At 45.1% G+C, this 18,176-nt stretch overlaps 1 protein-coding gene across 1 annotated transcript in view; it reads right to left on the reverse strand.

The window, feature by feature from the left end:
* Nucleotides 1-8,842: 8,842 nt before the first annotated feature.
* Nucleotides 8,843-18,176, reverse strand: part of LOC137518597 (band 4.1-like protein 4B) — a 252,326-nt gene continuing 242,992 nt past the window's right edge. The window contains exons 10-11 of the mRNA XM_068236670.1: nt 17,646-17,806; nt 8,843-9,169 (exon numbers count right to left, since the gene is read on the reverse strand). Of these exons, the coding sequence (XP_068092771.1) occupies nt 9,100-9,169; nt 17,646-17,806 (231 nt within the window). The 3' untranslated portion in view covers nt 8,843-9,099. The remainder of the gene's footprint in view (nt 9,170-17,645; nt 17,807-18,176) is intronic.

The following is an 18,176-nucleotide window of genomic DNA, read 5'->3' on the forward strand; positions in this document are numbered from 1 at the left end:
ACAGTGACCTCTCCCTCCACCTAGCACCCACAGTGACCTCTCTCTTACCCAGCACCCACAGTGACCTCTCTCTTACCCAGCACCCACAGAGACCTCTCTCTCCACCTGGGACCCATAGTGACTTCTCCCTCCCCAGCACCCACAGTGACCTCTCCCTCCCCCAGCACCCACAGTGACCTCTCCCTCCCCCAGCACCCACAGTGACCTCTCTCTTACCCAGCACCCACAGTGACCTCTCTCTTACCCAGCACCCACAGTGACCTCTCCCTCCATCTAGCACCCACAGTGACCTCTCCCTCCACCTAGCACCCACAGTGACCTCTCCCTCCACCTGGGACCCATAGTGACCTCTCCATCCCCAGCACCCACAGTGACCTCTTCCTCCCCAAGCACCCACAGTGACCTTTCCCTCCCCCAGCACCCACAGTGACCTTTCCCTCCCCCAGCACCCACAGTGACCTCTCCTTCCACATAGCACCCACAGTGATCTCTCCCTCCACCTAGGACCCATAGTGACCTCACCCTCCCCCAGCACCCACAGTGACCTCTCCCTCCCCAGCTCTAGCAGTGATCCTGCCTACCCCAGCACCCACACTGACCTATCCCTCCCCCAGCACCCACAGTGATTTTTTTCCTCCCCCCAGTGGCTACCCTCCTGTCCCCTGCAGCACCCACAGGGACCTCCCATCCCAAAAGCAGGACCTGCAGTGACCTCTCCCATTGCCAGCGCCCACAGTGGCTTCTCCCAACACCCAGCATCCACTCCCTCCTCCAGTAACCACACTGACTTCCCCCAGCACCCACAGTGGCCTACCCTTCCCCCAGCACCAACACTGACCTCTACCTCCCTTAGCAGCAACTATGCCATTCATAGCAGCACCCATAGTGACCTCCCACCCCCTGCACCCACAATGACCTCTACCTCCCGAGACCCACAGTGATCTCCCCCAAAGGACCCACAGTGACCTCCCTTTCCTCCAGCACCCATACTGACCTCTACTTTCCACAGCACCCACAGTTACTTCTCCCCCCAGCACCCACAGTGACCTACCCTTCCCCCATCAACCACACTGACCTCGACCTCCCCTAGCAGCAACTATGCCATTCATAGCAGTACCCACAGTGACCTCCCACCCCCTGCACCCACAGCAATCCCACCAATATTCAGCACCCACATTACACTCAACCAGTAACCCCCGCTATAGCAAGCACCCAGTACTTGCACCAAGCACCCTGCACCCAATACTCACATCTGGCCTCAATATGGCTCTTAGTACTTGCAAACAGCCACATGACACCCAATACCTGCACCCCTTCACCCTATAGCTGGCACCCAGTACTCACACCTACATGGCACAGTACTTGCACCCAGCTCTGACATGTCACTCACTACTCACACCTGCACACAGCCTCCACATGGCACCCACTCACATAACCAGTACTAGCACCCGAAGTACCTGCACTCAGAACCCACATGACACACAACACCCACCCAGAGCTAGCACCCAGTGCAGGCATGGCACCAAGTATTTGCACCTATGTGATACCCAGTAGTTCCAGTTGCACTAAGCCTCCACTTGGTGCCCAGCACCCACACCAAGCACTCACATATGACATCCAGTACTTGCACCCAGAACTCAAAAGGGAATGAGTACCTGCAATCAACACCTACATAATGGTTGATACACACCCATACAGCCAGAATCCACATGACACCCTGTGCCAGCACCCAGAACCCACATGGCACCCAGCATCTGCCTTTAGCACCCACATGACAAATATCCCACTAGCCAGCAGCACCCATCACCCATATGTCACCATGTACTCACTCCCAGTACCCACTTGGCACTCAGTATTTGCACCTAAGACCCACATACCCCCATAATCAACACCCACATGGCACAGTACTCACACGTCACCAAGTTCCAAAGTCATTATATGCACCTAGTACCCATCCATGGCCAGCACCCAAATAGCGCCCAGTACCCATCCTTGGTCTGAACCCATATGAGACACAGTACTCTCCCATGGCACACATCCAGACCACGCATGGCACTCCCTACTCACTCATTTCCAACACTCACATGGCTCCCTGTACCAATTAGCACTCACATGGCACCCACTATTGTTTATCACCATCTGCTACTCATTCAGCACCCAATACTGCATAGCACCCACTGCATATAAACACCCAATACAAACTGGACCTTGGTACCCAAAGCAGCTTGACACAGACTTTACGTTGGCATCTCGGCACCCACTGCAACTTACCACAAAGTGAACCTTTGCGTCTTACCATCCTCTGCATCTGGGCACCCACTGCACTTTGGCACTTACTGCAGTTTTGCATCTACTAATGCTTAGCAACCACTGCATATTGGTAACCACTTCTTTGCCTGAAAAGAGGCTTGGGTGCTGATCAAGAGGGACAGAGGTCCCAGTAATGAAAGGTGAGTCTGTGCCTCTACAGTGGGCTCCACTGTGCCCACTCTAACCTACTAGTGGGCACCTATCACTGCTGATTTGAGGGTGGTAGCACCAAAAGAGTTGGAAGGAGACTCACAGTCTGCCTGATACTGCTATAATGGTGTGTGTGTGTGTGTGTGGGGGGGGAAATAAGACTGCTTTATGCTTTATGGAGAGGGGGTATTACATACACAATTTAGCACGATTTATCGATTTCAAATTTGAGCACCACATTCTTGAGGATCCTCTGCATGGCCCTGCCCCTTCCTGCAGTACCCACACTGACCTCTACTTTTCCCATCAGCCACCCCTTCCCCTCATAGCTGGCACCCAGTACTCACACTCACATGACACCAAGTATCTGCACCCAGGCCTAAAATTTCACCCAGTAGTACAGTACTCACACCTCCACACAGCTTCCACATGGCACCCACTATCTGCACCAAGTATCCACTTAACCTGTAACCGCACCCAAAGTACCTGCATTCAAAACCCATGTGATGCCCAAAGCCCACACATAGCCAACACCCAGTACAGGCATGGGGCCAAGTATTCACACCCATGTCACACCCGGTGCCTGCACCCAGCACCCACATGACATCCAGTACATGCACCCAGATCTTACATGGCACTAAGTTCTTGCAATCAACACCCGCATGACACTCGATACCCAACCATAGCCAGAACCCACATGACACTCAGTACTTACACCCAGAACCCACATGGCACCCATCATCTGCATTCAGCAGCATGACAATCAATACCCCCCTAGCCAGAAACGAGGAGGGGGGGGGGGGGTATCCGGGGGAAGGCATTGCCAGGCCCCTTTTTTAAATTTGAGCACCCCCCACTTAAGGACCCTCTGCACGGCCCTGCCTCCCCCCTTCCCTCTAGTATAAGAAGCCTAATGACCCTCCTCCCCCCATTTCATATAGATAGCCTGATGACCCCCTCGCTCCAGTATAGTTAGCCAGGTGACCTTTCCCCCCACAGCATAGTCTGCTGCTCACCCGCCCTTGATCCTATGGTGCCCTAGGCCATGGCCTATGTGGCCTTGGCTTAAATCCGTTCCTGTGGACATGTGAAATTATTTGCATCAAGTAAAAAAAAAGCTTTTGCTAGCATTAAGCTATCACTAATCTTTAACCACTTCAGGACTCAGCCTTTACCCCCCCTTAAGGACCAGCACTGATTTTTAAGATCTGTGCTGGGTGGGCTCTACAGCCCCCAGCACAGATCAAATACCAGGCAGAGCGACCAGACCGCCCCCCTTTTTTCCCCACTAGGGGGATGATGTGCTGGAGGGTTTTGATCGCTCCTGCATGTGTGTGGGTGGCGGGGGGGGGCACCTCAAAGCCCCCTCCACCGCAGGATTCCCCCTCTCCCCCCTCCCTGCCCCGTAGATTGGAGGCTGCACAGGAACGGATCTGTCCTGTGCAGCCTCTAACAGGCTCCTGCCTGTCATGTGACAGCGATCCCCGGCCGCTGATTGGCCGGGGATCGCTAATCTAGTACAACGCTGCTACTGTTAGCAGCGTTGTAAAAATGTAAACAAAGCGGATTATTTTCGCTTGTGTTTGCATTTAGCCTGCGAGCTGCGATTGGCAGCCCGCAGGCTATTCACGGAGCCCCCCGCCGTGAATTGACAGGAAGCAGCCGCTCTCGCAAGCGGCTGTTTCCTGATTAATTAGCCTGCAGCCGACGACGCAGAAGTGCGTCGCTGGTCCTGCAGCTACCACTTTGCCGACGCGCGTTATGAGTGCGCGGTCGGCAAGTGGTTAAAGGGACTCCGAGCAGTGCAGTAACTATGGAAAGGTACATACCATTTTGAAGCTCTCTTTCTTCTCTTTCCAACAATATATAAACCGCCACCCTATGCCTTTTAGTTTTAGCTATTTTCACAATCGAAATTGCGGCAAATGCGAAAACTAAAAGGCATAGGGTCGCGGTTTATATATCGTTGGAAAGAGGAGAAAGAGAGCTTCAAAATGGTATGCATCTTTCCATAGTTTCTGCACTGCTCGGAGTCCCTTTAATACTAGTAAAAATTGTAATGAAATCAGACCAGTGTAGTCTTTTACTTGCTTTCCATCCTATGTTCATGTATAAGCAATTTGAGCTGATATGAATTCTTCAGTTCATGAATAGTTCTAATGTCGCTTCTAGCCCTGCCTATCCTGGCTTCTTGCCCTGCCTATCCTGACTCTACATCTCTAAAAAGTCAGTAGTCAGTGCTTTTGCTACATCTCCATGAAAGCGGCAATTGATTTGATTTGGCCATAGGAAGGACATTTGGAAAGAAAAGCACACTTATGATTGTCATTAGAGTCAAAATTAAAACTGATAGAACAATATTATACAACTGTATACTTAATTACAACTGCTGCATATAAATACTCAGAGGATCTGGCCTAAACAGTATTACGCAAAAGCCAAGGGAAATAAACAGTTTATTGATGTTTCAAGCAAGCACAAAATTGCACAGAGAATCAGCAACTAAAAGATACATAGTATGCATGTTTAACTGTTGTAGAGCCTCTGTCTCCATCTGGCCACTTGTGTGAAAATAGAATCTTTCACTACAGTATGCTCTACTGGCCCCACAATAGTAATGTGCCAAGTGATGTAGATGGTAAACTCTTAGGGTCCTTTCACACTTAATGCGTTGGTATGCATTAGTATACGTTAGTGCACATTTTATCCATAGCAGTGCTTTGTGAAAAAGCTTTCAGTTAAAACGCGTATACTGGGAACTGAGCCATAGAAAGACATGGGCATTACTTTGAATATCGATTGTCTTTCAGTTATCACTGAGAGCAACTGTTTAAAGAGAACCAGAGAGGATCTAAACAAAAGCTATTATACATACCTGGGGCTTCCTCCAGCCCCATACGCGCTGATCAATCCCACGCCGCCATCCAGCGCTGCCCGCAACTACGAGAACCGGGACCCCGCTCTGCCACCAGTCGGAGCCAGTCTAAGCGTAGCAGAGGTGCGCTCTTTGCGTATCTCTGCAGCAGTGTATGGAGAGATACGTAGAGGGCGCACTTCTCCTGCGTAGTCCGGCTCCGATGACATCAGCGACGGGAGCCGGTTCTCATAGATGCGGGCAGCGGTGGATGGCGGCATGGGATCGATCAGCGCGTATGGGGCTGGAGGAAGCCCCAGGTATGTATAACAGCTTTTGTTTAGATCCTCTCTGGTTCCATTTAAGTGTAAAAAGGCCTTTAGGCTGTAAGTCTGACCGGGCAGAGTCCTTTTTTCCTCTTCGTCATAATTTGTACTTGTTATGTATACAGGCTGGTCTTCTGCTCTCCCTATTTATTGTACAGTGCCACGAAATATGTTGACATTTTATAAACAAAAGATAATAATAATAATAATGTATTCTGGCCAGTGCCAATGTCCAGATGAGTGAATTATGCTCTATTTTGGGAAAGACTGTGGCATTGTATTTTGGGTGTTCAGCATTGCATGAGGCAGATATCCAGTAAGCTGTAACCATTTCCAAACAAGAGGTTTAGAAGCAAAATAAAAAGTAAACATCTTACACTGCATTAAAGAACACAATTTGCTTCTCACCACTGGGCATAGAAGTAGTGGAGGAAAAATTTGTGTTGTTTTCTGAACTTTGTAAGAAAAAAAAGTACTCACAAAGGGGACACAGAGGGATAGCATGTAAGGAGCCATTGTGGGCTGGAAAACAAGAGGCTTGTGTGGAAAACAAGACACCTCCAACCGCCCCCCCTCCCCCCCATTTAATAGGACATTCTGTCAATCTCAAAATCTCAATTTTTATTGATCTGAACTCAATAGTATTACCTAAAGTTCATAGATGCAACATGGTAAGGAAACAACACATAGCTGGAAACAACATAAAAGCAATGGTGTTAAAATGTAAAGACAGTTGCTACACGTCAGGAATATGTTTTACATTGACAGTATTAATGACCTCAAATTGGGTGTGTTGTACTGTTGTACTGAGCCTCTGCTTCAAGAATCAGGCAGGTCTAGATTCTAGGCTGAAAGGAGTTAATTTGTAGCCAGATTTGCCATTATCCACTCATTTATAAAAAAAAAAAATGCCAGTCAGCCTTGAGGAGAGTAAATGCAAATGAAGGCATCAGCTATGCATGCAGTGGAAATCTGCTAATTTGCAGAAGGCTGGACTTAAAAAAAAAATAAGAGCAGAAATGTAACTTGATTTTTTGTGTGTATATAACATATATGGCTGCTTGTTGGCTTGACTGTCTCATGAACTACTAAAATATTTCTCTGAGGTCCACTGTACCTGAGGGAGCTGTGATTTAGCAGACTATACCTGCCTTTTCACAGATTTTATCAATACAGTAGAAAGCAGCTAGATACCAACCAATCTTATTCAGTTACATTCCATGAAAAGTTGTCACCTGTGTACCCTACTGGAACGTTGCCCACCAGAATTCACCAGGATTCCATAGTTGGTCAGGAAGACTCAGCCTTAAGGTGCTTTGAAAGTGCATGTGCACTCATATTAGAAGAAGGGTTTTTATTAGTCATATTACTAAATTCACCTCTTACCTTGACTAATCATACTTGAAAGGGATGATTTATTAAGACTAGAGCAAAGAAAAATGAAACCTGGTGGTGCAGTTGCCCAGATCAACCATCCAGAATCCTTGTTTGTGATACTAGGTGACACCCGATTGTCTCCTCTGAGAATTTAATATTGCACTTTTCATTAAAGCTACTCTAGGCTCACTGCCCTGCATTTTTCATGGATCAGGAAATGGAAAATAATGGAGTAGAATTAACCCTCAGTGGTTTTTTATGGGCCAGTTCACATCAATCTGTTTTTGATGTACAGTAGAGTCTTGGTTACTCAGCACTGATGGGGATTGGCTGATGCTGGATAAGTTTGCTTTCTGTTTGCTGCAGACTCAATGTTAAAAATTGGCATAGCTAATACAGTACTATACACTCTATACTGTATATACACCATGCACTCTGTATTAAATGTTAAAATGCAGTAGTGAAAGTATATTATCCTTGGGGAGCCATGAAACCCAGTCTTTATAGTGTACCTGAGACAAGAAAAAAAAATGTTATACATACCTGGACTTCCTCCAGCCCCCTTCAGGCTGTTGGCTTCCTTGCTGTCCTCTTGGGTCACCTCGATCTGGCTTTGCTGGTTTGGTAAATACTTCAGTTGGTTTAAGTCAACACACACACAATCTGGCTGCATGCCAGCCCCGTCACCATGAGCGTTTTGCGCCTGCAGAGTACTATTGTGCAGGTGCAGAATGCTCCTGTCACTGGAAGCGCGGCTCGAGGCACATGCCCGGATGCAAGGCGAGAAGCTGTAAGCGGCAACTACGGAATTACCAGGACAGCTGGCGGAGGGTTGAGGCAGCCCGAGAGGATGGCAAGGGAGCCATTGGCCTGGAGGAAGCTCCAACTACTTTTAAATTATTTTTTTTTCTTCTCAAATTTCCTTTAAAGGATACGTCCAGGCAAATAAAAAAACAAAAATCCACTTACTTGGGGCATCCTTCAGCACCTGGCAGCCATCCTGTGCCCTCCCCGCAGCTCTGGTAGCTCCCAGACTCCTCCACTGCAGATGCTGACCTTGCTGGTTGGGACTCTACTGTATCTGTTTTGTCCACTGCATTTTTAACAATCCTGACAGGTATGATTTTTTTACATGGCACTGTGCATTGCCATTCATCCAATCAATGTCATGCATGTGCTCTAAAGCGACAGTAGACTCTACAATGGACCACAGGGCATCCTTGCAATGGAACAACATATCTGTATGATATAAATACAGTATTGCTTCTATGATGCGCTGTAGTGTGAACCAAGCACTAGGCTTCTTTGCACTGGTCTTAATAAACCATCCCCTCTGCATCCACATGACCAAAGAAAGTGCAATAAGTACAGTTAAATCAGACAGCACAGGAATGTGACTGCAAACAGATCCATGCATGCTGTACATTACAGTAATGGCAGTGTCTATTGGAAGAAATGTCTGAAGCCAGCATAAGTCCTTATTTGTGAGGTGCAGTGGGGAGCAGAAACACTTTTATCTGACTTTCAGCAGAGAAAGGCCCTGATGAGACATAGTACAGCAAGCGCACACTGTTGAACTTTGCTGTGTAATTAAAAACATAATCAAATGTTCTTGCATTACAAATCTATCATGATCTACAGGTAGAGTATACAGTATATGAGTATACACAGGATGAGCACATGATACACTGATGTATATACACTGTTTAGATGAGCTGCAATAAGTGTTCAATCACTATATAATTAAATCAGCTTTCCATGAGATATGTTACAGAGCTTACTTATTGAAAAATATTAAGCTGTGTAGGATAATAAAATGTGTCTTTTTCAGCTATTAAAATATTCTGTATAATGTTAATCTCTTCAATTATTTACACAAAAATAAACATTATACAAGATAAAACAGCAACATTTCCTTTTTACATGCAGTATGTTGGTTTGTAACTGTCTAGATCACTAGTTTTGGCCCATTAGTTCCAATGCAGAAGATGTCCAACTTCCTAAAGAACACAGTGGAATGTACAGTGACAGAAGGCACTCGCTAGGCCCCAGTCTGGTGCTCTGATGATGAACACAGGAAATTCACAGTTCTGTCATCAAAAGTCTTTTCATCATTTTCTCTCTTTCAAGCTCACGTTTTAGTGCCTCCGAACTGAAAAAAGCGGGAAAGAAAAAGGAGAATAAAAGAAAAAGTGTTCATGACCCAGTAAGACATTAACAAAATGTGATGGAATATATCTCTCAATTAGATGCAAGTTTTATCTGGGAGTTCAAAAAATCTGTACATCATTATTTATTCATAGTAAGATGTCAGCTACTCGTATTATATTTTAATGCTATGCTTTTATAGTGATACTTGCAACAAAAAGGAAAGAGAGAAAAGATACTAACGAAAAAATTCAGGTAATTTAGACCAAAAGCCTTTTTGTATTCTATTAGTACTTTTTCACTAATGCAAAATAATTATTTGTTTCAACTGAGATGATAAGTGGTGCTGAAGATCCCCTCCCCTCAACAACTGCAACTGTAAAAAAAAAATGTTTAAATTTGTGGGCCCATATGCAATTCACCTTTTCTCCTGAGTTTTCTCCTAGGTGATATTTTCACACGTTATTATAAAATTCCCTTGAAACTACCAGCATTCAAGAAAATACTCAAAATAATTTTGCTAGTACTTTTTCACCAATTTTTAGGTAATTTTGCTTAAATGCTTAAAAGTTATTTTAAAGAGAACATGAAAATTATCTCCTAGGACAGTGTTTCTCAAACCTATCCTTGTGACACCCCAACAGTGCATGTTTTGCAGGCAACCTCACCTATGCACAGCTGGGTTAATTAGTGTCTCAGCTACATTTAGTGATGCTCATTCGAGCTCGGATATCCGAGATACTCGGATATCCTAGCTCTTTTTTCACTATCGAGCTCGAATACCGAACTCGAATAGTATTAGCTATCCGGGCTGTGCTATCCGAGCGCACTCGGATTGCAATCAGCTATCCGGAGATATCCTAGCTATCCAAGCTCGGATAGCGTCATCCGCTCGGATAACGTCACATCACCTCGAGTCCTCACAAGCGAATCAGAGGGCTCCCAGCCCTCTGACTGCAGCCAATCACAGAGGGGGAGCCTGGCCAAGCCCCCCTCTATAAATAGCGGGCGCCATGTTGCCTCACTCGTCCTGCTTGCGACTTACTGACTGACTGTACTGAGAGATTGCTCCAGTGCTTTTTGTCTGTGCAAGTGCATTTATTGTTCAATACACCTAGCGTTTTTACACTCCAACACTTTATATTCACCTGTATTGCTTTGTATTGTAGATAGATTGTATAGAGATGTTGCGAACCTTTGATTTTCAGTTCGCGAACCCAATCCGCGAACCTTCGCGGAAGGTTCGGTTCGCGGAAAAGTTCGCGAACCGCAATAGACTTCAATGGGGATGCGAACTTTGAAAAATAGAAAAAATTATGCTGGCCACAAAAGTGATGGAAAAGATGTTTCAAGGTGTCTAACACCTGAGATCTTTCAGTGACTACAAGAGGGGGGAAAAAAATTAAAAAATACCTTATAGTTTTTGAGAAAATCAATTTTAAAGTAACTCCTTCTGACCGTGGGAAAATTAAGCGCTCGCCGACTTTAGCAGTTAATAGCAAAGCCGCTTTAAAAGCTAGAAACCTAAACTTGCAGAAAATGTCTCGCTACATGATAGCCGCTGCTCAGCGGCATCCCCCCAGCCCCTCCGATCGCCTCCGGCGATCGGAGATCAGGAGATCCCGTTCAAAGAACAGGATCTCCTGGAGGGCTTCCCCCATCGCCATGGTGACGGGCGGGATGACGTCACCAACGTCATCGACGTCGTGACGTCAAAGGGGACTCCGATCCACCCCACATCGCTGCCTGGCACTGATTGCCCAGGCAGCGCACGGGGACGGGGGGGGGGGGGCGGCTGCGGCGCGAGGGATAGCGGCGGATCGGCGGCGATCGGATTGCACGTGCAGCTAGCAAAGTGCTAGCTGTGTGTAACAAAAAAAAATTATGCAAATCGGCCCAGGGGGGCCTGAGCGGTGCCTTCCGGCGGCATAGCCCGTGCTCAGCAGGTTAAATATTGTTTCCTGCTATCTTTTTAACATATCCTGCAAATTTGGTGTTGCTAGGATGTAAGGGGCCTTTGCTATTAACTGCTAAAGTCGGCGGGTGATGATAACCAATCAGAATTATAGGGGTGCAAAAGTGTTGAATTCTGCCATAGGCTTCCATTAGGCTCCCTATTTCACTTTCAAAAATCTCAAATCTTTTCAAAGGGCAATTGCTCAGCAGTGGCAAATTTTCTAGCATTGTAGGAACTGTTAGGGGGATCATAACTGGTGAGTTTCGGGCCCCTAGGCCGAAGAGGTCATAGCCTAGGGTCACAAAAACCTGTTTATTTGGGCAATTTCAATGGTGGCAATTCTGACGTACATAAATCGCAGCCATGGCCGTTAGCAACGTCTGAATCTCACGAAATGTCTCATGCAGGTAGAAGACATATTGTTAGACTTGGACTCCAAAGATGGGTTCCCTACATCTCTGCAAACCAGAGTTACAGGGGTCCAAAATTGGTAAAATCCCCCATAGGCTTTCATTGGGCCTCCTATTTACAGTTCCAAAATCTCACATCTTTTCAAAGGGCAATTGCTCAGCAGTGGCAAATTTTCTAGCATTGTAGGAACTGTTAGGGGGATCATGACTGGTGAGTTTCGGGCCCCTAGGCCGAAGAGGTCATAGCCTAGGGTCACAAAAACCTGTTTATTTGGGCAATTTCAATGGTTGCAATTCTGACGTACATAAATCGCAGCCATGGCCGTTAGCAACGTCTGAATCTCACGAAATGTCTCATGCAGGTAGAAGACATATTGTTAGACTTGGACTCCAAAGATGGGTTCCATACATCTCTGCAAACCAGAGTTACAGGGGTGCAAAAGTAGTAAAATCCCCCATAGGCTTTCATTGGCTCCCTATTTCACTTTCCAAAATCTCACATCTTTTCAAAGGGCAATTGCTCAGCAGTGGCAAATTTTCTAGCATTGTAGGAACTGATAGGGGGATCATAACTGGTGAGTTTCGGGCCCCTAGGCCGAAGAGGTCATAGCCTAGGGTCACAAAAACCTGTTTATTTGGGCAATTTCAATGGTGGCAATTCTGACATACATAAACCGCAGCCATGGCCGTTAGCAACGTCTGAATCTCACGAAATGTCTCATGCAGGTAGAAGACATATTGTTAGACTTGGACTCCAAAGATGGGTTCCCTACATCTCTGCAAACCAGAGTTACAGGGGTCCAAAATTGGTAAAATCCCCCATAGGCTTTCATTGGGCCTCCTATTTACAGTTCCAAAATCTCACATCTTTTCAAAGGGCAATTGCTCAGCAGTGGCAACTTTTCTAGCATTGTAGGAACTGTTAGGGGGATCATGACTGGTGAGTTTCGGGCCCCTAGGCCGAAGAGGTCATAGCCTAGGGTCAAAAAAACCTGTTTATTTGGGCAATTTCAATGGTGGCAACTCTGACGTACATAAATCGCAGCCATGGCCGTTAGCAACGTCTGAATCTCACGAAATGTCTCATGCAGGTAGAAGACATATTGTTAGACTTGGACTCCAAAGATGGGTTCCATACATCTCTGCAAACCAGAGTTACAGGGGTCCAAAATTGGTAAAATCCCCCATAGGCTTTCATTAGGCCTCCTATTTACAGTTCCAAAATCTCACATCTTTTCAAAGGGCAATTGCTCAGCAGTGGCAAATTTTCTAGCATTGTAGGAACTGTTAGGGGGATCATGACTGGTGAGTTTCGGGCCCCTAGGCCGAAGAGGTCATAGCCTAGGGTCACAAAAACCTGTTTATTTGGGCAATTTCAATGGTGGCAATTCTGACGTACATAAATCGCAGCCATGGCCGTTAGCAACGTCTGAATCTCACGAAGGCCCATATGCAATTAACTTTTTCTCCTGAGTTTTCTCCTAGGTGATATTTTTAAACTTGTCAATAAAATGCCTTTTAAGCCATCCGAAAGCAAGAGAATACTCAAAATAATTTTTATAGTACCTTTTCACCTACTTTTTGGCACTTTTTTTAGTTGAAAAGTACTGGGAAGTTATTTTAAATCAAATATGAAAAATTATCTCCTGGGAGAAAATTCAGGTGAAAAAAGTTAATTGCATATGGCCCGAAATGTCTCATGCAGGTAGAAGACATATTGTTAGACTTGGACTCCAAAGATGGGTTCCATACATCTCTGCAAACCAGAGTTATAGGGGTTTTAAAAGTAGTAAAATCCCCCATAGGCTTTTATTGGCTCCCTATTTCACTTTCCAAAATCTCACATCTTTTCAAAGGGCAATTGCTCAGCAGTGGCAAATTTTCTAGCATTGTAGGAACTGTTAGGGGGATCATAACTGGTGAGTTTCGGGCCCCTAGGCCGAAGAGGTCATAGCCTAGGGTCACAAAAAACTGTTTATTTGGGCAATTTCAATGGTGGCAATTCTGACGTACATAAATCGCAGCCATGGCCGTTAGCAACGTCTGAATCTCACGAAATGTCTCATGCAGGTAGAAGACATATTGTTAGTCTTGAACTCCAAAGATGGGTTCCATACATCTCTGCAAACCAGAGTTACAGGGGTGCAAAAGTAGTAAAATCACCCATAGGCTTTCATTGGCTCCCTATTTCACTTTCCAAAATCTCACATCTTTTCAAAGGGCAATTGCTCAGCAGTGGCAAATTTTCTAGCATTGTAGGAACTGTTAGGGGGATCATAACTGGTGAGTTTCGGGCCCCTAGGCCGAAGAGGTCGTAGCCTAGGGTCACAAAAACCTGTTTATTTGGGCAATTTCAATGGTGGCAATTCTGACGTACATAAATCGCAGCCATGGCCGTTAGCAACGTCTGAATCTCACGAAATGTCTCATGCAGGTAGAAGACATATTCTGCTCTTTGTAATCTAGTCACACCTGTTCTATTGTTTAGCTAGATTCTTCTATTGTTTAGTTAGTACTGTAGTACTGCAGTCAGTGCTAGTAGATGTTAGAGTAGTAGTACTTCTGTGTTAGCTTTCTACAGAACTGCTGTGCTGTGAGCAGTGCCAGTGTGACAGTTAGTGTGCACTAGTGTCTTCTCCTCTGCTGTCTGACTGGCACTTGGCACGTGCCACATCCGGCATGCTCCCGGCACACGTTACACCTGCTGCTGCTGCATTGCCCTGCTCCTGCTGCCTGTGCAGCTCCCACCGCCAGGGTGCCACAGGCCACTGATACCACCTATATTTAACCCAAAACACAATTGCTGCGTAATTTTTTGGAGGTGTCTGGGGTGAAAACTGTCATGTCCCAGCTGTGCGGTTGGACACAATGTGGGCTGCACGACTGCTGTCTGGAACCTAGACCTGATGTTAATTTACAGCTATTTTTTTGGGGGGGGGGGATTTTAAGTCCCCACATCATCAATTAGTGTTCCCCTTTACAAAATAATGATGCTACATGCCTCATATACCCTAAAAACGTTTTTAAAGCAATTTAAAGGCCACTTCCGGTTTTTCTATCCGGATATCCGAATTTCGGATAGCCCGGATACTGTGGTTGGATATCCGATTTGCATTCGGATCGGAAAATTTTGAACTCGGATATCCGACCCGGATCGGATATCTGGGTATCCGGATCCGAATTTTGAAAAGGGGTATCCGAGCATCACTGGCTACATCAAATCCACCTAGCTGAGACACTAATTACCCCACCTGAGCATAGGTGAGGTTGCCTGCTAAATGTGCACCATGGCGGGGTTACAAGGACAGGTTTGAGAAACACTGTCCTAGGAGATAATTCAGGAGAAAACGTTAATTGCATATGGGCCATAATGTCTGGAGGTATTACATAACAAAACATACATTCATAAGTAAGCTTGTTTTTTTATTACATTAAAGTGGGATAAAATGATGATATAACATTCAATAAAAATTTGTTTTCCTACTTTTTATTACCCATTCAGTTATCGTATTTGCTTTTGTGCACAATATTGCCTGTTTACAAATTACAAGTTCCCAAAGTACAGTTTATATGCTCTGAAAGCAGCCGTTGCATTTGATTGCATAGCTGCTTGTCAGCTCAGTACAGCTCAGTTTCAGCAGTTTGCTAATGTTTACTAAATGTATCTGACAAAGGAGTGTGAACAAAAGATAACGTTATCAACGCTTCCTGTGTGGCCAGAAACTGTCCACTGAAGCAAGGAGGTTTCTACTGAAGAACAACATGCTGTGTTTAACGGGTTGAATGCTGTTCTGCTACATTTTTTTTTGTAGTAGTTTTTATGCTGTAAATAATCTTTTAGAGCAAAGAGGAAATGCTGAGTTTCATACCACATGAAATGTTGTAGTTGCATGGTATACTGTATTTGTGACATTAGTATGTTTTTCCACTGCAGTTTCATTTTATTTACAGGTTACCTGAAGAAGAAGAAGAAAAACAGTAGACACCACTCAACCCCTGCCTGTTAAAAAGGTCAGTGCTCAATCACTGACAAGCCAAGTCCGTAATCCAGAGGAAAAAATAAAGCAGTGGCTCCGTACTTGTTCAGGCGCAAACCTCTATTGAGTAAGCAATCCAAAAACAAGAACCTTACTACCACTGGCTCAGAACTCAGGGCTTTGTTTTTCTGCCTCAATATCTACTGCTGATAAGCCATAGACTATGCTAAAACACCTGATAAATCATCCTTTCTGGGCTTTGTGTCTCTAATTGGACTCCTTAAAGGAAACCTAAACTGAGTTGACCGGCCGCCATGCGTACCTTTTTACGCATTCCCGCTGGTGCAGGAAGCTGTCGCGGACATTAATACGTACATTTTTACGCATTGCACCCGTAACACATAAAATGTATTTGTTAATGTCCGTGATAGCTTCCTGCACCAGCGGGAATGCGTAAAAAGGTGTGTAAAAAGGTACACATGGCGGCCGGCCGACTCCCAGTCGGCAAAAACGAAACTAACTGGCAGCGGGGGACCGGAAGAGCCATGAATGACTGCGAGGGCACAGGATGGCTGCATGGGGCTGGTAGAAGCCCCAGGTAAGTGAAACTCATTTTTTTTCGGTTTAGATTTCCTTTAAGCATTAATGAGTTCCTACAGCTGCTGTGCATCTCAGAGACAGAACCTATTTAAATTGAAACTTAAGCAAAAATAAAGTGATAAGATAAACAAAAACAATGATACCTATACTTCTAAAAATAACGTTTAGATATCTCACAGTTCTAGGCTATGTTTAAAAACTTAAAAAAGCAGATTTATTGTTTTGTCTCAGCTCAATGAAACAGTCTACCTCTGAGTGCTCAAGTATATGAGCTATTTATCTGTTTTAGCTATCTTCTCCTGGCAAAGAACTGGGCTTCTGAGAGCAAAGCATTTTATAGGTGGAATTCCTTATCAGTAAGGGAAGCTATAGTCCAACTAGGCCCCCACTAGAGAAAAATTGTCAGTTGCATAGCTATTAACTCTTTCAAGCATAGAAAGAAGAAAAACATCACAGAATATTATTTGTACATACGCATGTCTATCTCATCATGTCACATGTCACTTTAGCATTCTTTAAAGAGAGTCTGAAGCCAAAATAATAAAAAAGAAAGTAAGAAAAGAAAACAGATACCTAAGGAAAGGGAAGGCTGTGTATTCTATAGGGCCTTCCTGTTCCTCTCCCGATTCCTGCGTTCCACTGCTGGCTTTCCCGTTACCAGTCTCCGACCGATGGGTTGGAGATGAGCTCTCTTCTACTGTAGGAGGCTTTGGGAGCCTGAGTGCCCCCGAAGATGGGCTGCTCCATACTACCCATACTGTGCATGTGTGAGCACACTCTCTCCCACACTTGCGCATGCGCAGTACAGAGCCCCCCTGTCCTTGGGAGCACTCGGGCTCCCAAAGATTTCTAAAGCCTCCAGCAGCAGCAGGAAATGCGGGGACCTTGAAAGGAACGAGAAGGCTCTATAGGACCCAGAGCCTTTCCTCTCCTTAGGTAAGTATCTGTTTTTTTTGTTGCTTTTTGGGGGCTTAAGCACTTTGTCAGCAGAGCCCTGTCAATCCCTCATGGTTTTGTCCTGTGAATCCCTGCTCTTTGCTACCTGTATCCCTAATCTGGCTCCCTTGTTTCTGCAGTCCCTGACCCTCATTCTAAATATATTCCTGCTTGCCCTATGGTACTTCCTGTTGTGACCCACCGGGTACCTGGCTATCTGATAACAACACAGTCTGTCACACACATAATAGCAAATGTGCTTTTTGTCCAAAGCTTGGAGCCAGTTGCTCATTCACTGCTTCTTCACAACTGATCTTGCGTGGTAAAAGTGGTGGTTATTTCTGTGAAAATTTTATGCATACGCAAAAAAAATAAAAATTAAAATTAAAGTGACACATTTTGAAATATCTTACAATATCTTACCTTACCCGACCTACATATTTCTCTAGGTTAGCATGACATGAAAACATTTAGATTTTCTGTGAAAATTTAGCCAGGAAATAGATCACTTTTGCATCAGAATCAATTTGAATAAAACGCAAATGTTCGGATAACTCTGCTTGACACAGAATACTACATTAGGCCAGTATAGTTTGGTACCTGTCCACTATAGAGATGTGTGACAAATGAGCTGTCTGCATTGCTTGTACTTGGTTCTTCAGCTGCCTGGATGGAACCATATGAATGGCAGGTGACATTCTCTTTGGGGACAGCTTTGCAGGAGGGGAGTACTGTTGAAATGGAGTTTCTAATAAATCTACCTAGAAAAAGAAAACATATATATTTCTATTTAACCAACAAAATTATTTCAGAGACAAGGTACATATTCTAGAAACCAAAAGCTTATTTTCTGAATCCTTTCTGCAAGAAAAAAATCAACTGATCATTTAAATACAAGTAGTTGCATATAGATGTAACCTACATAGTCTTCTAGGTTTTAGTTATGATGTTACTTTTACCTGTATAGATCAGTGCTCCAACTTTATGGGCAGGGGGTGGGGCTAGCACTGGATTTTCAGCTGGGGGTGTGGAGCATCAATGTCCCTGATTTGGCAGGTGGAGCCAGGTGTGAACAAGAGGTGGGCCTGCCAGAGGAGGGGGACTGACCCCAAAAAAAGTCCAGGCAAGAGA

The sequence above is a fragment of the Hyperolius riggenbachi genome, chromosome 5 (genome assembly GCF_040937935.1).
Source record: "Hyperolius riggenbachi isolate aHypRig1 chromosome 5, aHypRig1.pri, whole genome shotgun sequence".
In the NCBI taxonomy this organism is placed as follows: Eukaryota; Metazoa; Chordata; class Amphibia; order Anura; family Hyperoliidae; genus Hyperolius; species Hyperolius riggenbachi.